Source organism: Cololabis saira, chromosome 13, assembly GCF_033807715.1.
Source record: "Cololabis saira isolate AMF1-May2022 chromosome 13, fColSai1.1, whole genome shotgun sequence".
Lineage (NCBI taxonomy): Eukaryota > Metazoa > Chordata > Actinopteri > Beloniformes > Belonidae > Cololabis > Cololabis saira.
In genome coordinates this window covers 30,640,189-30,660,872 of record NC_084599.1, presented here as the reverse complement: position 1 = coordinate 30,660,872, position 20,684 = coordinate 30,640,189, and the positions used below count along the sequence as shown (strand labels likewise).

General features: G+C 37.9%; 1 protein-coding gene across 1 annotated transcript; it reads left to right on the top strand.

Moving 5' to 3' along the window:
• Nucleotides 1-3,609: 3,609 nt before the first annotated feature.
• Nucleotides 3,610-12,477, top strand: LOC133457855 (E3 ubiquitin-protein ligase RNF14-like). Its single transcript, XM_061737217.1, has 7 exons — nt 3,610-3,816; nt 6,982-7,112; nt 8,164-9,066; nt 9,177-9,255; nt 9,939-10,133; nt 11,965-12,137; nt 12,229-12,477. Exons 1-7 carry the CDS (start codon nt 3,663-3,665, stop codon nt 12,295-12,297), a joined length of 1,704 nt encoding a protein of 567 aa, XP_061593201.1. The 5' UTR covers nt 3,610-3,662; the 3' UTR covers nt 12,298-12,477.
• Nucleotides 12,478-20,684: the final 8,207 nt, after the last annotated feature.

Genomic DNA, 20,684 nt, shown 5'->3' with positions numbered 1-20,684 from the left:
CAGATGACAAGTGTTCAGTACTGGAGTTGAGCATACTATGTAGAGAGAGTGGAAGAGAAAAAAAAAGGTTACACATCCTGGCTTTGAGTTTGTGTCTCAGACTGCAGACTGAAAATGTAGGAGATGCTTCCTCTGAACAGAAAAAGCTTTGGTCCTGAATGACTAGAAATTCAATTCAGAACTAATGATCCAGCACAGCATGTTGTCTGAACTTGCTTGTTAGCAGAGGAAGGAGCTGACCCCAATGTGACCCGTGTCCTACCTTGTTACCAACCATAATGGAAGCTGACACAGGTTGTGAGGAGGCTGCTGCGGTTCAGATCTCACACAGACATCCCTTCCTCCTCAGGTGGGAATTAATATTCTACTTCCTGTAGAAGTTTAAAAAAATCTGATATTACATTTCATACCATTGAGAAATAAGATATCAGAATCCAGGCACAAAAAAAGCTATCGTTCGCCCCTCTTGAACAGATCTATCTATAAACTTCCCTTCACAATGTTTTTTTTTGTGATCAACTTTTTATTTATTTTTCATTTATTTATTCACAATGTTATATTTTGTAGAAGACAGACTGTACCACTGCGTGTGACTTCAGCGCTGCTTAGTCCAGCAGGTACCACATGTACGAATACAATGTGATCACAGATGATGTTTATGTAAAAAAAAAACACGTTTAAAAATGCAAAGACGTGGGCGCGAAAAAATGAAGCGCTGATATCTTTTACGCACTGCGATGTTATTAACATCTGTACAAACAAGAAGAAAAGTTAAACATGTCCTCACTTACTCTGCTGTAAACAAAAATCATAAAAATCATAAAAATATTTTAATATTTAAATTGGCTTTCTTAGTTAGAGGGTTTATTGATCAAATAAACTGGAAGGTAAGTATCTGTGTTCTAAGATGGCAAAGAGTATTGGAGTGCTGAGTAAATGTAGACACATCTTGAACCAAACGACACTACACAATCTGTACTGTGCACTCATATTACCATATCTGATCTATTGTGTTGACATTTGGGGTAATACCTACAAGAGCACCTTAAAAGAATATGCACATTGCATAAAAGAGCAGTAAGGATAAGTCATGCTGGGTATCTTGATCACACCAATCCTCTATTCCTTAAATCACAGATTTTGAAATGTATGGACTTAATGAAAATTAGAACAGCAATAAACCTCATACTTTGAAACTGAGTACTTTGCTTTTTAACGGGTGAAAAGTTTTTTGTATCTTTCTCCCCTTTTTGATATTTGTCCATGTACAAAAACATTTAAATGCCAAGCAAATATTTACAGCCAAAATTATTGAACAGAAAAGTATTTTCAGAATTATGTTCCGACTATTAATTTATGCTGCTTTTTTCTTGTCATGTCTCCATAGCTGTTACTTTCTCGATGATCAGAAACTCTCTTTATGAAACAGAACCCCTTTGAGGTCTGTTGTTTTAGTGAAACCTGTTTGTTTCCTGAGTTTTCTGGAGAGGACAGTCAGATTATGTATTTTTTCCTGTTCCCCTTCTTCTTCTTCTAAATTATTTGGTTATGGGGAAAGCTTTTCCGGTGTCTGAATATTTACACCAAAAGTACATTTATTGCGAAACAATGTCATTTTAAAGTGTAAAAAATTACAATCTTCATGTTTTATTTCAAAACTTAACAAATGAAGACAACAAGCTGCCTGTTTCAGGTGTCTATTAGCAACATACAATATCAAAAAAACACTCCTCTCTAATCCCGTGAGGCTCGTACAACAGTGCCAGTGAGAAGAGTCGCCGTCTGCTGGAGAACAGATAGTGTAGAGTGATTCCAGTTTAAGATGTGTGAGAAATGGATATCTGTCAACACGAGGGCCTGTGCAAACTGCTTCTGCAATATAGAGGTATTTACACACAGCCTTACAGATACACTTGTCAGCACACACATATTTTAATCACCTAAACCACAGATAAGACAGGATTGTAACTGCCTGTGACTGTGTAGACCAACAAGGCTTATACATGCATTGTTGTGTTTTGTGTTGCAGAAGGACGGTGGCTGTGAATTCATCACATGCACTCGATGTAGGACAGAAGTCTTTTGGTCATAAAGTTAGAACAAATGCCAGTAGACTTGCATTGCCTGTTGAAGATCTGGATTCTTATCTCTGTAGTCCTTCGTATACTTCTACCCTGGGCCAACAGTCAATAGTGTGTCACATGTGTTTCACGTTGGCTTTGAGTCATTCGAAGTTCAGAACATGTGAAGAAAAGGTGGCACTAAATAAGAAGACTCGGAGAAGAAATCATTGAAATCACGCTAACTGGTGTAGATGTTGGAGATCTACTGAGACAGTTTGCACAGACACAGAGGTTGATCTTGTAGAGAAAAATTTACACAGAAAACCACAGCTGTAGTTGACAGATTCTAAGAAATATCCCATAAGCATCCATGGTGACACAGGCGGCACACTGCCTTCAAATGTTCTGGAAAGTCAACTTTTTGCATGAGATTATTAAGTAGATCAAGAAAGACTAGTCTTTGTATAAACTACTTCATTTTATGTATGTATACAAGTTTACTTTATTTATCAAAATTAAGTTGACTTTAAAAAGAAAAAAGGAAATTTAGAAATAAAAAGAAAAAAGAGAAGAAAAAAAGGAAAAAAGAAAATAAATAAATTTAAAAAAAAAATTAAGTTGACTTTATTTACCAAAATTAAGTTTACCGGTTCTTGCAAAAATTAGTAGAATAGAAGAGAATTGTGTACATAGGCTACTAAAAATTAAGTCGTTTATACAAAGACTAGTCTTTCTTGATCTACATAAAAATCTCATGCAAAAAAGTTGCCATAATTTTTTAAAAGTAGATCAAGCAAGATATTTTTTACTGCTGTGCTCTACATAAAACAAATAAAGCATGTTTAATCTAAACGTTGGTCAATCTGCCCAATAGATTAAAATTGTTAAAGGAAAAGTAAATACAACGAGATCATTGCTTGTTGTTTGTGTGTAAATGAAAAGATTGCCTGGGATTACATAAATACTGCTTGTTAAGGAAAAAATACACAATGTCTTGTTTTTTGAACAAATGCAGATTAAGTTCAAAACTAGATGTATTCATGTAAAGCAACAAACTTCATTTTTAATTGTCAATATCACAGATTTAAATATGTTATATTTACATGCGCTTAGATTTATTTTTTTCAGTGTGATTTTCAATTAAAGAATGTTTTAGTCTCCATGATTTGATTTTTTTTTAATTAACCACAATTAATGAGTACATTGCTTATTAGGATAATGCATTTGTTCAACAAAATGTATTTGTTGGAGAGGTTGTGTTCATAAATCAAGAACCAATTTTAAGCAGCATTTGTTGGTGAAAAGGCCTTAATGAGTTCTGAATAATGACTCATGGTAAATAACGACTCAGGGGTGAAACCTTTCACTAGTTGCAGCCTGTAAAATGAGGTTGCTGCTGTTGCTCGCACCTTACATCATTATCATAAATAAATAGGAGTGAACAGAGGGAGGCGCGCTCACGGACCAGGAAGCAGCCTGGAATCACCGTGGACGGGAGGATTTATTTAACAGACACCTTTACAGGTAGTTGTTGGAAGATAAAAATACCACTTCTCAATAAGATAAAAGAGGGTGGGCTGTGTGTTCGTGTCCGGAGGAATGAACTGGGACCTGGAGGAGCAGGAGGACGAGCTGCTCGTCCTGGAGAGTATCTTCGGCTCGGGCGAGTTCCTCCGGAAAGAGTCGAGCTCTGCCGGAGAAATCCGAGTATCCGCGGAGCTTCCTGCAGACTTCACTGTGCTCCTGGAAGATGGTAATTTCTACTGAACACGATGTGCATGTTAATCACAGTCAGAATCAGCTTTATTCACCAAGTACGTACACACACATACGAGGAATTCTCTTCCAGCAGTTGTTGTTTCCCCCAGTTAATGAAATGTTATAAATATTTAATGGAAAAAAAGGTAAATAATGAAAAAAATCTTACAAAAAATATTTTCATAGTTAGCAATATATGCAGCTAAAATATCCATGTCCCAAAATATTATGTACCTAATTATTATTAGAAATAGCTGAAGATTGGAATGTTCATATGAGAATAAGGATACACTCTTTTAGAAATAACACACACTATAATATCCACCAAACACAGATAAATTCAATTCAATACCTTACATCAAATTTACTACACTCCCTATAGATTAAATAAATGTAATAGTGCGGTCTCTGCCATGTGCCAAAGATGTAAAATAAACACTGGAAATGTACTCCATGCAACTGTCCGATTATAGATGCTTTCTGGAAATATGTGGTCAAAATAATCTCTGACATTTTAAAATCCTATATTCTTGATCCCAAAGTCTGGATACTGGGAGATATTAGTTCACTAAATATGACTTATCATAAAAAGTACTTCATTCTGCTTGCAGGCACTGCGGCAAAAATTGTATTTTAAAAAACTGGAAATCAGAAAAAAAAAAACTGCATCCAAACAGTGGATCAATGAACTTGCATCATATAACACTCCAGAAAAAATACTGTATTCTGTTAGAAAAAAAACTAAAGAGACTTTATTTTGGGACCCTTTTTGGATTTTTTGCCTTTATTAGACTAGCTAATGATTTGAATCATCTACTGCATTAATGAATGTGTTTTTGCAGGACTTGAATATTTACTTTATTACTCATTTGCTCCAGTATTGATATGCATATGTGAAAAAAAGCTAAATGATTTTGAATGATGTAATGTACTGACCATATGAGGGAGGGAAGGGGAGAGGGGTGTGTTGTTGTATTTATTTATTTATATTTATTTATTTTCCTCTTATTATTATTATTATTTATTTTTGTTTAATTACTGTTTTGAAAAGTTAAAAAAGGGGAAAATATTGATATTTCTATTGTTATTGTAAATCTTTTTTTCTTTTCTTATTGCCCTCAATAAATATATCTATAAAAAAAAATGTTGCCAAGAATTGAAAAAAAAAAAGAAATAGCTGAAGATGGGATAAGATACACCTTTATTAGTCCCAGGAACTGAGCTGGCCTTGCTGATCAACTTATCCAGTCTTTTCCTGTCTGCAGACAAGATGCTGCACCAGCAGACCACTCTGTAAAGGATGGTTGAGACCACCACAAGGCCATAAAAGATCTTTAATAGTTCTCCCTGCGCTCCAAAATACCCTAGTCCCCTTAGCAGAAAGTCTGCTCTGCCCTTTCCTGTAGAGAGCATCTGTGTTATCTGACCAGTCCAGTTGATTTGTATTTGTAAGAGTCCATTCTTTCAATGTCCTTTCCCTGAATGCTCACCGGCGTCGTTGCAGGAAAAGAGTGCCTGGGGAAATCTACCATCAGCTCTCTGCTTTTCCCCGCATTGATCTGGAAGCAGCTCTGCTGGCACCAGTCCACAAAGTCCTGGATCAGTTTCCTGTACTCTCTGTCATCGTCATCTGTGATCACGAGTCGTCAGAGAACTGAGCTTTACATGAAGTCAGCGGTGTAAACAGTGAAGAGGAACGGAGCCTGATCCGTTCCCTGCAGAGCCCCGATGTTGCAGACAACCATGTCAGGCTCACACACACGCTCTGGTTAGTTTGGGAGTGTAGTCCAGTATCCAGAATCCTAACCCTGAATATTAAAGGAGCCGTCTGTAAGAAATGGCCAAAACTGGTACTGCAGTCACTTTCAAAATATTGTTGAGCAGCGTGTACCCTCCCCCTCCTCCCCCCGACCAGAGGTTGCCAGGTCGGCTGCAGAATGCAGCAGGAACGTAGGCTGCCATGGCTGCCATAATTAGAGCCGAGCTGGCAACCCGGATGCCGAAACAATACTGACTTTGTGATTGGGAGATAGGTGGAGGGTGGAGCTTCAGAAACAATACTGACTTGGTGATTGGGAGATAGGTGGAGGGTGGAGCTTCAGGCCAAAACTAAAAAAATGACAACATAAACATCAGTTGAGGGCTGCAACTCCTCTTTTTAAACGGGAATATCCTGGCTTGAGTGCTGTTGTCAGTGACATAAGTATTTGAAATGAACATGATTTTTAAATGTCTGTTGACATATTGGGGTCATTTTATGATTCGTTTTATTATTTGCTCTTACATACAGCTCCTTTAAGTATGTAATAAATAATATTAGATTAATATTAGAATAACTTACATTGAACTTAAATGTAGTTCCAGATCATTATGGTCTTAAGTCATTAAAAAAACGTTATTAAGAAAAAACACAAACAGTCATTAAAAAATGTTATTAAGAAAAAACACAAACAAACTCTAAACTCTAAGAAATCTAAATCTATTGTTACTGAAAAGAAAGATGTCAATGATCAGATTAACACTGAACAACAATTAAAACATATATATAACATGTAAGTCATTAAAATGTTATTTACATAGCACCTCTCAAGATACAAATCACAAATTGCTTCACAATAAAACACAATGATATACGATATGTGATTAAATTATATGAAAATATAATCCACAGTGAAACAGATGTAATGAACTCTAATCTATGAATGCGATAGTGAGTGCTTTTACTGGGGTGTCATTAGGATTTAAAGATTATTGGTGATCTTATCGAACTCCTACACACACACATCTGGGAAGGAAATGTGTTGAGGTTCTCTCCGAGGCCTCTTATGTCGAACGCACACTTGGGCCATATCCATGAAAATAAAATTCTACCCCTTCAATCTTTCAATTAAAAAAAAAAAAGACTGAACACAGCGTTGTTTTCAAAAATGCCGTCATACAAATGAAAACCCTGGAAACAGCTCAAACTTAATATAATATACACCAAAGATACAAAACAACATTTTTGTAGACATTCATTTATGCCACATTTTCTTCCTGAAGAGGAGGACTCATTATCACCCATGTAAAACCTTTGATCCGCCCCAGAAATGTATAAGGATGATGATCTGGAGGTGTATTTGTCCTGGTGAACTCTGATCATGTTTTTTCTTCCCATAAGGAGAAACACTGAGACAGTATGCCATATCATTCCTCCCACCGCTGCAGCTGACCTTTGAACTTCCTGGGGATTACCCGTCCTCCTCCCCTCCCTCCTTCACCCTCACCTGCAGCTGGCTGACTCATACACAGGTAATGAACGTCAGTAAAAGTCATGAAGATTAAGTCATGAAGAAACTCAGTAAAAAAACCTGAATATACTTTCCTTGCCACTGTTTGGCTTAAGGTTAAGGTAAAGCAATGCGACTCATAAACAAAGTTGGATACAAGCACCCAACCAACCAATTATTTATAGAGACAAATGAGCTTAAATTCAATGAACTGGTGGACTTCAAAACTGCACAGATTATGTTCAAAATCAACAATAACATGCTGCCAGACTGTATTCAAAATATGTTCAATTTAAGACAAAGCCATTACAACCTCAGAGGGGAGAGCAGATACAGGAAATCAACAATCAGAACCAACACCAAACTGAGATGCTACAGTGGCAGCGGTGGATGTATGGAATAAATTAGATAGGGATTTGAAATTATGTAGAACCTTAACCTTATTTAAAAAAAACATTGAAAAGAAGGATGATTTCCTTATATCAAATTAATGAGTGGTGATGCTTGCTATGTTGATTTGGGTATTTATTTAATTGGTGATTTGATTTGATTTTTTATGGATGAAGGTAACATGTAGACTGCACCTTTATTTAAAATTTTTTTTTTATTTCTTGAGGAATTTTTGTTATCCCCATGGAGGCAATTTGTTTTACTGGCAGTCTTTCTCTTACTTCTTGCTTTTATTTCATTAATTTAATTAATCTTTTTGAGGGTAGGCAAATAATAAGCTTTGCTTCAGCCTACACCTTTTTCGGTTTAGATGTTATTTGTTTATTTGTATATTGGAAACTTTTTTGTAATGTTTTCTTTGAACAGTGTATTCGTTTTCTTGTTGTCATTTTTATTCTTTTTTTTTTTTTGTGATGTTATGACCGAAATAAACTAAACTAAACTAAGGTTTTTCTCCCACTAGGGGAGTTTTTACCTGCCATTGTTTATGTTTATGTAATAATTGCTCGGGGGTCATGTTCTGGTCTCTGGAAAGCGCTTAGAGACAACTTCTGTTGTAATAGACGCTATATAAATACAATTGAATTGAATGGAATTGAATGTATGTGCTCTGTCCTCCTCAGCTGGCCTCACTGGCAGCTCAACTCTCTGATCTCTACCAGGCCACTGGTGGCGCTGTGGTGCTTTTCTCCTGGATACAGTTTCTGAAAGAAGATGCCTTGAAGTTCCTGGACATCCAGAGTCAACTAGAGCTTCCTTCTGGTGAACACAGAACTCAAGACAACAAGGAAACTGAGCCTTCAGCGGCAGAAGGTGGTGAGTGCACGTCAGAACCCACATCTGACCGATGTTATGATGAGTCAGCTCTTTGTGGAACAGACCGGTGGGAACCATCAACTTCTGGGAGCAGCAGGACAGACTGTCAGGGAGCTTCAGCACTGGACGCCCACAGGGTTGACCAAAACCAATTCACTTCAGTCCCCAGCCAGAGCAGACTAAACTCAGACTCTGAAACAGATTCTCCAAATATTCTTTCTTCAGAGACAATAATCGAAAAAGTAGATGAGCAGGTTTATGATGTAATACCTGTCAAAAGTTTAGAGTCTAATGATCACTCCTCAGTGGGAGATAAATCCAATCATCCTCCATCTTCCCAGCCGGATCCGGACCCAAAAGATCTAAGTAAACAAGAAGAAGCCTCTTCGCCCGTCCGCCCAAGTGAAACCCCACCAAACTTAGACCAAGCCTTTGCTGGTCTGTCTTTAACTCCATCACAAATCCTCCTGTCTCAGATTCTGATCCACGATGCTTCTCAGAAACAGAAAGTGTTTTCTTCCACGGTGTTTGACTGTGGGGTTTGTTACGTGGGCTGGCTCGGATCGGCGTCCGTGCAGCTGCATGAGTGCGGTCACGTCTTCTGCCAGGCCTGTCTCAGGGAGTTCTGCAGGGTGAGGATAAGTGAGGGCAACATCCGGGGCGTCACCTGTCCTCAGGAGGGCTGCAGCGCCACTCCGACTCCTGCACAGGTGCGCAGTAAAAGATACAGTATTAGTATCGATAATGCTGAAGAGAACTGCAAAATATGATACAAAGAAAACATACCTGGTACTTGAAACCTGTGCATATCATTTTGCAGGTGAAGAGTCTTGTAGGAGAGGACCTGTTCAGCCGATATGATCGTCTCCTTCTGCAATTTACTCTGGAAAGCATGCCAGGTGTGTCCTTTGTACAACCAGGAGCTCTTTTAATTTTAAAGATGTTGTATAATTCTTGAATGTTCTACGCCAGGAGTCGGCAACCCGCGGCTCTGGCTCTTTAGCGTCGCCCTAGTGGCTCCTGGAGCTTTTTCAAAAATGTTTGACCCTTTTTTTGTCTTCTTTTTTTTTTTTTTTTTTTTTCTTTTTTTCCTTTTTTTCCTCTTTTTTTTCTTCCCTTTTCCTTTCCTTTTTAATCTCGACATTTCGACTTTTTTCTCGAAATTGTACTTCAACATTAATCTCGACATTTCAACTTTTTTCTCGAAATTTTGACTTTTTTCTCGGCATTTCGACTTTTTTCTCAACATTTCGACTTTTTTCTCGACATTTCGAATTTTTTCTCAACATTTCGACTTTTTTCTCGAAATTTTTACTATTTCCTCGACATTTCAACTTTTTTCTCGGAATTTTGACTTTTTTCTTGACATTTCGACTTTTTTCTCGACATTTCACCTTTCACCATTTTCCTTCATTCTAAGGCTTATACAAGACTTTTCATTTTTTGCGGCTCCAGACATAATCTTTTTTTGTGTTTTGGTCCAATATGGCTTTTTCAACATTTTGGGTTGCCGACCCCTGTTCTACGCTGTCTTCACAGATGAGTCTGTTTATGCCTCATTTTTCTTGTTTCCTCCCCACAGATGTGACATACTGTCCTATGAGATGGTGCAGTTCAGCCGTCATTCGTGACAAGTCCAGCACTGCAGCGCAGTGCACTGTGTGCGGCTTTGCTTTCTGTGTCGTCTGCAGTAAGACCTACCATGGGACCAATGCCTGCTACGAAGAGAAGCCGACAGAGGAGATAGAAGATCTGCCGTCCCTGCCAGAGTCAGAAGGTAAACTGAGACACGTTTGTTTTTTGTTTTTATATCAGCGCGCCTGTGTAACGATAACTGTGAACTTATAATTTAAGACAATTCCAGTTGTAGAGTTAAATCTAAAAACTGTGAGTGGTTCTGGAGTCAGTTTCCCTACAACTGGAAGGTTGTTGGATCAATCCCCATCCCGTCACATGCCAAAGTTAAAGGGGACCTATTATGACATGTTTTTTCTTGCTTTAACATATATAAAGTGGTCTCCCCTCAGCCTGCCAACTCAGAGAAGGAGGAAAGCAACCAAATTCTGCAGTGTCTGTACAGCCGCCCGGATGATCCATCCAGTGTGATGTGGCTTCTACGAGCCGTTCAGATTCTGCTCCCGTTGTTACGTAAAGATATCACTATTTACGATTTACATAGGTTGGCCTCCGATGCGTGAAACCACGCCCACAACTAACTCCGCCGGCCGGAGCTTCCACCTTTTTTCCGTAGCGGTGTATCGCGTCATTCAGGCAGCCAATCAGCACAGTGCCTCATTATTAGGAATGGGTGATATTTTACCGTTCACGATAAACCGTCAAAAAAATTCCTCACAATAAGAATTTGTCATCTCGCGGTAAAAATGATAAATTCCTGTTGATGACGTTTTTGTGTAAAGCTGATTTATGGTTCTGTGTTAAATCCACGCACAACGTACGTGAAGGAAGGAAGGAAGGAAGGAAGGAAGGAAGGAAGGAAGGAAGGAAGGAAGGAAGGAAGGAAGGAAGGAAGGAAGGAAGGAAGGAAGGAAGGAAGGAAGGAAGGAAGGAAGGAAGGAAGGAGGAAGGCAAGAAGGAAGGAAGGAAGGAAGGAAGGAAGGGAAGGAAGGAAGGAAGGAAGGAAGGAAGGAAGGAAGGAAGGAAGGAAGGAAGGAAGGAAGGAAGGAAGGAAGGAAGGAAGGAAGGAAGGAAGGAAGGAAGGAAGGAAGGAAGGAAGGAAGGAAGGAAGGAAAGGGGATAAGGAAGGGAGAAAACAAGGAAAGAAGGAAGGAAGGGAAAAAAGAAGGAAGGAAGGAAGGAAATGAGCCTGAAAGAAAGAAAGAAAGAAAGAAAGAGAAAGAAAGAGAAAGAAAGAGAAAGAAAGAAAGAAAGAAAGAAAGAAATAAAGAAAGAAAGAGAAAGAAAGAAAGAAAGAGAAAGAAAGAAAGAAAGAAAGAAAGAAAGAAAGAAAGAAAGAAAGAGAAAGAAAGAAAGAAAGAAAGAAAGAAAGAAAGAAAGAAAGAAAGAAAGAAAGAAAGAAAGAAAGAAAGAAAGAAAGAAGGATAAATTCCCATTGATGATGTTTTTGTGTAACAAACATGGCAGATCTGAGAGCGAGATAGATTTATAGTTAAAAAGGTGGAGTTGAATTGGTATTTTTTTTATTGTCATTTTTATCGTTATCGGGATAAATGCCAGAAATTATCGTGATAATTCCCCATCCCTACTCATTATCATAGCCCCGCCCACTCAGAATCCTGCATAGATAATGAGGTTAGAGAATGGGATGATAAAGACATGGCTCAGAGGCTGAATTTATAATTTATTTAGCAAAAACAATCAAAAGCTTGTTTTTAAGACATTCAAGGCCTGTTTAAAACAGGCATTAGATGCCATAATAGGTCCCCTTTAATGAACCTCAAACCTGGATAAATGGGGAGGGTTGGATCAGAAATGTCACTCAACAAAACACCTACGCCTTCCTGACTGTCTATAATTGCCTCAGCACAAAGACTATCATGCTTATGTCGCTGCTATCCTTAGCTTGACTGTTTGGCTTGTGTGGGTGCAGATGTGTTTGTCTGAGGGGATGTTCTGTTTCTGTGCCCCAGAGGGCCAGAGGGCTCTTCTTGATGACTACGTCACTGGCAGCAAGCAGAGACGCCGGCTTCTTGAGAACAGATACGGGCGGAAAGTGCTGCTGTCTAACCTTGAGAACGATCTGAATGACAAATGGAAGGCTGTCAATACCAAAGCCTGTCCTCACTGCTTCTCCCCAATACAGGTTTTTAATACACCAAGAAATTGCTTCAGATTTGAGTCTGATTGACATCAACCCATCTTTGCTTGTGAATGTGTTTTGTTTTGTGTTGCAGAAGGACGGGGGATGTAACGGCATGTGGTGCACTCAGTGTATGCAGCCTTTTCTCTGGGATATGGCATGAAGAGTGACGTCAGATACTCCATCCAGACCCTGGATATTGTTCCGTATATAGTTTTATCTTCATCCAACCATAGAAAGAAGGTAGACAAATTGTGCTTATGATTTTTAACACTTGACAATACAAAATACAATATGATGAAAAAATGCAGCAATGTTTCTGCATGATAATATGCTCCAAACCAGGGCTCGGCAACCCGCGGCTCTAGAGCCGCATGCGGCTCTTTAGCGCCGCCCTAGTGGCTCCTGGAGCTTTTTCAAAAAAAAATTCCCCTTTTTTTCCTTTTTTTCCCCTTTTTCTTCTTTTTTGCTTCTTTTTTTTCTTCCTTTTTTTCTCGTTCTTTTCTCTTTTTTTTCTTTTTTTCTTTCTTTTCTTGTTTTTTTTTTGCTTTTTTCTTCTTTTTTCCCCTTTTTTTCCCTTTTTTCTTCCTTTTTTTCTCTTTCTTTGTCTTTATTTTCTCTTTTTTTCCTTTTTTTCTTTCTTTTCTTGTTTTTTTTTCTTTTTTCTTCTTTCTTTCCTTTTTTCCACTTTTTTTTCTTCCTTTTTCCTTTCCTTTTTAATCTCGACATTTCAACTTTCTTCTCAACATTTCGACTTTTTTCTCGACATTTCCACTTTTTTCTCAACATTTGAACTTTTTTCTCGAGATTGTACTTCAACATTAATCTCAACATTTTGACTTTTTTCTCTAAATTTTGACTTTTTTCTCCACATTTTGACTTTTTTTCGACATTTCTCCTTTCACCATTTGTCTTCATTCTAAGGCTGATACAAGACCTTTCATTTTTTACGGCTCCAGACATATTCGTTTTTTGTGTTTTTGGTCCAATATGGCTCTTTCAACATTTTGGGTTGCCGACCCCTGCTCTAAACCAAGACTGGAACTCTTGAGGCAGCTTGAGCAGTGACATCGGGGGTTGAAAGATATCTTAGATGAAGTTATTGTTATTTATTGGTTAAGAAGGTAAATGTGAGAAATCCACACCAAACACTGGTCAGGTTTTATAGTAGCTCTTAAAGTTGCTTTCCTTGATGATAAATATGTGAAATTAGCTTGAAGGTTGTGTTTTTTAAATAGATTTTTATCTCTTAGGGGAAAAGGACACAGCTCACTGACTGTCACACCTTGTTTCCACTGGTGCAATGAGGTCTGTATGAGGAACGGTTTCAATGTTGCCAACTGTTTTGCTGGGCAGGCCATACTGGCACCAGATAATACACCCAAACCTTTTCAAGACACTCATTTATGAAGACTGTTTCAGATTTATTGTTGCTTCATGATTTAATGACCAACCACTGGTCATCAGAATAAGAAAATGTAGAGAGTCACATTTTCTGTGATCTTTAACAGTGAGGTTAGGCTTTTACAGACAGGCCAAAGGCAATAGGAAAAAATATTGAAACTCATGTATAAATCAAGAATTTACATTCTAATACAGAATATTAAGCATGAACTATCATTACAGCGAATCCCTTCAGTCATTTACAGATTATATTATCTGTAGTACTGTGTAACCATCAGTAGATGGCACAAAATGACACAAAAGAACAAAAATATCTAACTTATGTACCTTCTTATGTAAAGAAATTATTTTTCAAGTAACTGATCATCAGTTGCTGATCTCAGGGAAGATATCGCATGCCTATTTGCATAGAACTATCAATGGTATCAAAACCCTTAGAAAAAGAAAAGCTAATATTGTTATTGTTTGATTTAAATGTATTTATTTATTTTTAGAGAAAATATTACTATAGAGAACTTAAAGAATACTTCTACAGGAGTTTTAATTCTGCAATACCTTTACGATTTTAATATTATGAAGAATACTGTAAAACATCTTTTGGCACAGAGTAGAAAGTTAGTTTGTAGTCACAGTTACATATAAGCAATTGCAAAAACTGCACTGTACATAATGATTCTAGTTCCCATGAAACAACAGCTCACAGGTAGCTGTTGGGTGTTTGGCATCTACTCACAGACTTCCTGTTTTTGAAACGTCCCCCTCCCTCCGCTTTTCTGTCAAAATAATGGAACAAAGATCTCTGCTGCATGTCCCCGGGCCGCCTGAGATATGATCAGACGTCTGCAGCTGTTCTCTCGTATTCCTGTGCCCCTTCCAGGAAAGATCCAGTTTCCACACAGGGGCCATCACTTCCTCTAAAATGTTTAAATGACTGTTTGCCTTAGTGACCCGCAGTGGTCAGGCAGGACCCAGGGGGCAGCAACCAGGGCTGGACATGTTTTTGTCAAGAATCTTGGTGCCGAACTGAAATTATAAGCTAAAAGTCACCAAAGAATAACGGAGATTATGTCAAAATCGTATTGAAAGCCTGAAGTGTGTCAGTGATGCTGGAAATAAATCTTTTCTTATAAATCAAATACTGTAGGCTTTATAGTATTATGTATTAATGTATCATATGAAGACTGCAAATTTCAACAATTAATTAATTGTTTTAATGTTATTAAAATAATACATTTTCCATCTGGGATTAATAAAGCATTTTTTAAGTGAACTGAATTTGAATTAAATTAATAGTGTCATAATAGGTGTGATGTCTCTAATGGGGACCATCCTGAAACTGCCAAAAATATTGAATATGTACCTTTATTACTGTGGTACACAATTTCCTGACAACTGCATCGTGACTTTTATTTGGAAGTAAATGGGCAGCAAGCAAAAGGTTAGGAGATGTTCACCAAAAGAGACAAAAATGTTCCGGATTAGAAAGCATGTAGAATCACTTACCCTACCTTTAAATATGACACATAGCACAAGTGCATTGAACCATGGTTTTTCTGCAGCACATTGTGATACTTTGTTGTTTCTGTCAGATGTGCATCAAATGCATTTGTGACAGCATTTTTATCTCTAGTTGATTTTGCATGGGATTAACATGTCATGCCTCATTAGTTGCAGATGCAGAGAAGATTTCTGCAAGGGATTCATTCAGTCCTCCAATTGTATTAAATTAAATTAATCTTAACGTTGGCACAAAATGTCCCACGGGAGTACAAGTGAGTTGAAATCTTGTGACTGTTATGGCCACTCCATATTCTCTTCTGGCCTTAATGGATGAGGGCACTGTCATCAGGCTACTAATGTGACATCTCATGTTGGTATGAACTTGCAGTGATCTTTTCCTGTGAAGTGAAGTAAAGTAAAGTTAACATGAATCATGACAGCAAAGTACCTCCATGGCATAATTAACACCAGATCCCCTCCATTATCTATATTGTTTTTTGGTCACATGAATCCACAGAAGGAAAATCAAACGTACAGTATGATTGGATTAGATGGGCTGAATTCAATATTTATGGTACTTTTTGACTACTTTGACATACAGTACTTAACTATTCTGGCTCCTTTGTAAAAGTAGACAATAACAATTGATACAAATGATGATTCTGGAACAATAAGAGATTAGTTGCATAGCCACATATTGATATTGTGCATTTGCAGCTAAATAAGATATGCTCGTTTGTGATGCCTTTGACTCAGTTCATCATGTTTTTGCATCTGGAAATGTTCTATAAAGGATCAGCTAGATCATCATATCACCAACACCATTCACCATTTATGTTGTGCTGCAGAAAAGTAGATTTTACTCAATGCTGCATAAAGTATTTCTGCCATCAGGTTTTTATTTATTTATTTTCTTTAGATTTCATGGCTCCGTACATGAGGCGCCTGCTCAACCGAGTTAACCATCCAACACCCTATCTAATTAGAATTGAATAATATGCATTAAATATCAAAGGCAGCTTAGAACAGGGTTTGTGGATAAACTGGCTTCATAAAAGAAAGTCCATCTTCTTGAGCAGGTGGAAATATTTGCTTTGAGTGTTTGTGTCACAGTGGCTGGATTGCTTAATATTTTAGTCTTAAAGACAAAAAAAAATCACTAACTTCATTTCCCAATAAAAATCTAACAGGAATGTGTGACTGCAGACGGAGCAGAGCACTCACGATGCACTTTCAGCATCTGAGGATATAGGTTAGTAAAACACAAGCACATTTCCTTAACTCATATCTGAAACCATTTCATGTGTATCTTTAATGTCAATGATTTCCTGGTAGAGTATTTATGGAATTGGGGATGTGAAAGCAGAACCCTAAACCTTCATTTCAGTCTCACAACTCATTTGAGTAATAAATTGGTCGACACACAATTTTTGGCGCCCTCAAAGAAATGAAAACTGGATCAGGGGGAAAAGTGCAGATGTACTGAATTTCTAAGACTAGTATTTTATGATTATAGTTCGCTAAACTTATTAAGTCCTGAATAAGGCACAAGATATCTTGACCAGTCCTGATCACCCTCTGTCAGAAGAGTTTGTCCTTCTCCCTTCTGGGCGGTGCTATAGGCTTCCCAAGGCCAATAGCAATAGGTGTACATTTTTCTTTTATACCAACCGGTGTTAAAATGATCAATTCACATACATTTTAATATTTTTAATACATTTGTATCATTCTGCCTGCACTGCTGGAAGCACTTCTGCTTTTACTCCTTTATTATGGTTACTATATCATGTTTTAATGTTTTAATTGTTCTTATTGGTATGTCTGTCTTTGTATGATAACTGTTTCCCATACTGCTAAATGAATTTCCCCTCGAGGGACAATAAAAATGACTCTGACTCTGAACAACAACAAAAGAAAAAGGGGGGGGGGGGGCATGAATAAATACAAAGAAAAGTTTTCCAGACACATATACTGGCTGGGCCGGTCATCCATCGTAAATCTAGTCTGGTTCTTCTGGATTTCACTTTAATTTCCAGGAGATAGGAATATGAATCATCAGCCGTCTTTCCAGGAAACAGCTATGAGAAGACACTTGATGAGGCAATTCTGTGAAAGTTTGTGAGGCATGCAGAAGAAGAAGAGGAAAAAAACAACCCACACAAGGCGAGGAGCAGTGGGTTCAGCTGGTACCACGAGGCACAAGAACATGCAAATGTTGAAAGAAAGGAACAAGAGATAATGTTTGCATAAAACTCTGGCAGGTAAGCCAGAAAAGTCATCATGCCGTCAGGCTGCTTTTTGGCCTCTGATACTGGAGCCAGTGAATGTATCAAATGAAATCAGAATACATGCAAAAAATAAAACATATTACCAACTGAGATAAAGGTTTTGAATCTTTACTCTTAAGGAAAAGGTAGACTTTTAAAAAAAAAACTGAATAGTGAGTAACCTTAATAGCGCTTAAAGAACTTAAATGAATAAATGCACCAAAACAGTGTCAAAAAGCTGTAGATGCATTTAGCAGCTGCCAAAAACAAGATAAAGTAACATACAAATCAGAAGAAGCCTTTCAAGGCAGATATTTGAGCACGCTAACAAGAGGCTATAGCACATTTAATCTGTTTTTGAGATATCTTGCTGACAGATCAGCAATCTAGCAGGGGCACAGCTTTCTTCGCAGCCGTGATATCAAGAGTAATGGGTAAAGCCTGGTTATCAGCCCAGAGGAAACTAGGCTATGGAGAGCATCCTCTTCATGTGGGCCAATAACAGCATGAGCTAACGGAGCGCTCGTATCCCCTGGAGTGGAGCGAGCTGAGCAGCGGAGGAGAACAGATGAGATGCTCATTCATTGTAATACTCATCAACGCAGCTCGCTGCATGTTTATTCATCTGTCAGAAACAACACACACACAGGGCCTCAGAGACCAGAGACTGAGCTGTCCACGCTTCCGGCCCATCAGTGGTGTTTTAGCGATGTGGTTCAGAGGCACTGAAAGGAAGTGTGTTGTGGTTTCCACAGAAAGTAAAGGAGTGTGTGAAGGTTCAGGCCGCCTGATCCCCCCCAGGTGGGAGGTCTTGAATATTATCAGTTAGGGATGGGCGGTATGGACTAAAAAATGTATCACGATAATTTCTGGCATTTATCCCCATAACGATAAAAATGACAATAAAAAAAATACCAATTCAACTCCACCTTTTTAACTATAAATCTATCTCGCTCTCAGATCCGCCATGTTTGTTACACAAAAACATCATCAATGGGAATTTATCCTTTTTTCTTTCTTTCTTTCTGGCTCATTTCTTTCTTTCTTTCTTTCTTTCTTTCTTTCTTTCTTTCTTTCTTTCTTTCTTTCTTTCTTTCTTTCTTTCTTTCTTTCTTTCTTTCTTTCTTTCTTTCTTTCTTTCTTTCTTTCTTTCTTTCAGGCTCATTTCCTTCCTTCCTTCCTTCTTTTTTCCCTTTCTTCCTTCTTTCCTTGTTTTCTCCCTTCCTTCTCCCCTTTCCTTCCTCCCTCCATCCCTTCCTTCCTCCCTCCATCCCTTCCTTCCTCCCTCCATCCCTTCCTTCCTTCCTTCCTCCTGCTCTCTCCTTCCTTCCTTCCTTCCTTCCTTCCTTCCTTCCTTCCTTCCTTCCTTCCTTCCTCCCTCCTGCTCTCTCCTTCCTTCTTGCCTTCCTCCTTCCTTCCTTCCTTCCTTCCTTCCTTCCTTCCTTCCTTCCTTCCTTCCTTCCTTCCTTCCTTCCTTCCTTCCTTCCTTCCTTCCTTCCTTCCTTCCTTCCTTCCTTCCTTCCTTCCTTCCTTCCTTCCTTCCTTCCTTCACGTACGTTGTGCGTCGATTTAACGCAGAACCATAAATCAGCTTTACACAAAAACATCATCAACAGGAATTTATCATTTTTAGAGATGACAAATTCTTATTGTGAGGAATTTTTTTGGCGGTATATCGTGAACGGTAAAATATCGCCCATCAGTATTATCAGTGCACACAACCGACCAAGGCTGCAGCCCATCTCTCTTATGCTCTTATGCGGAAAAAAAGGTGTAACTGCTGTGACTGCATCACCAGAAATAAAGAGGAGCACATAAACATGGAGGCAAAACATACGATTTTGAAATCTTTAATCCCTCTGTTCATTTTATACATCTTTCTTGTGTGTACTGTATCTGGAATCAGTGGATGATAATCTTGTAGTACATAAATACTGAAAACACTGGGATATCACAAACTATCTCAGAAAAATACCTCAGGGTTTTTTTAAAGTTCCCCCAACACTTTTACTTGTGGTTTCCTTCACAAACAGAAACAAGTTTCAGTTTAAGCGTCTCATTCATCTGATCTGGTCACCTCAGGAGCCTGAGCTGGGCGGAGTCATCTGTGGCAGCTCCTGTGAAATTCAAAATTCAGTAATGTCTTTTATTCGAGGTGCAGGGCGACTCATAAACATTTTTACACTACTTTCTAGGACATGATAAACTCCTTTTTGTATTGTCATGGCTCAGATTCTGGCATTTTTGTTGCTTTTTAAATTAAAAATACGTTAAAATTGGGTTCAACGTGATATTAAGGGTTACTATCCAGAATGTGTTTCTTTTCCTCTAAGTGTTCAATGTTTAAAAGGGTGGTAACTTATTTCTGAAATACTGTGTTCTGTGGTATTATTCATTATTATTATTATTATTATTATTATTATTATTATTATTATTATTATTATTATTATTATTATTATTATTAACATATATTTACATTTCTGACTTTGGCAGCACCTTTCAGAAAATATAGATTTATGTTGCAGTTCTCCATACAGTCAAATTGGCTTTTCCCAAAGTTTGCAGCTTTTATCAAGTACAACGGGTGCAAGAAACAACTTAACAACTTAAACTGTTAAAGGATGAAGATACAGGTTTTTTAGTGGACATTTCCTGCGACTGATGCATGTGACATGGCCAAGAAACAGTTGGAACACCAAAACCTCTTCTTCCTAAAACCTTAAATCGAATTTGGCAATAAAAATGAAAAAGCTACTGATTCAATTTCCTCAGTTTTTGAAATAATCTAATCACAGTCTAGATCCTGACAGATAAATAAGATGTGAAAGAAATGTCAAAGAAATAGCCCCCCCGGTTCGAGTTAACGTCTGTGTCGTCCATATTCCTGATTCTGCTCTGCTCAGTCCAACAGTGCCATACGTAAATAAACACAGAATCAAAAATATGAGTAAATACACGTTCGCTTTGACTTCCCACCTCGTAAACATTCAGATTAAGAGGTAAATAATGACAAGAACAGTAAATTCTTCACATCTTTTCTTTCTAAAAGAAACACCACCTTCAGGGCAGAAATCATGCTTCTCTCTAGAGTTATGTTTGCAGCTCCATTACAGCAAACACACGATTTCCACTCAGGAATACCTTAGTAATTATAAACTACTTGTGCACAAAATATACCAGAGATGTTTTTCATGCAGCCCAATTTGTCATTTACAACAAAACAGTTAATTATTTAGCTTTATGTTGCTGAAACACAACAGGGTCTGTATTTAACAGTAAAGCCAAGTTACCTGCGTGTTGTGGTATCCGTCATCAGACTAACAACTAAACAGAATTTCTGCAATCTAACTGATTTCTGTAACCACACAAGGAGATTTTA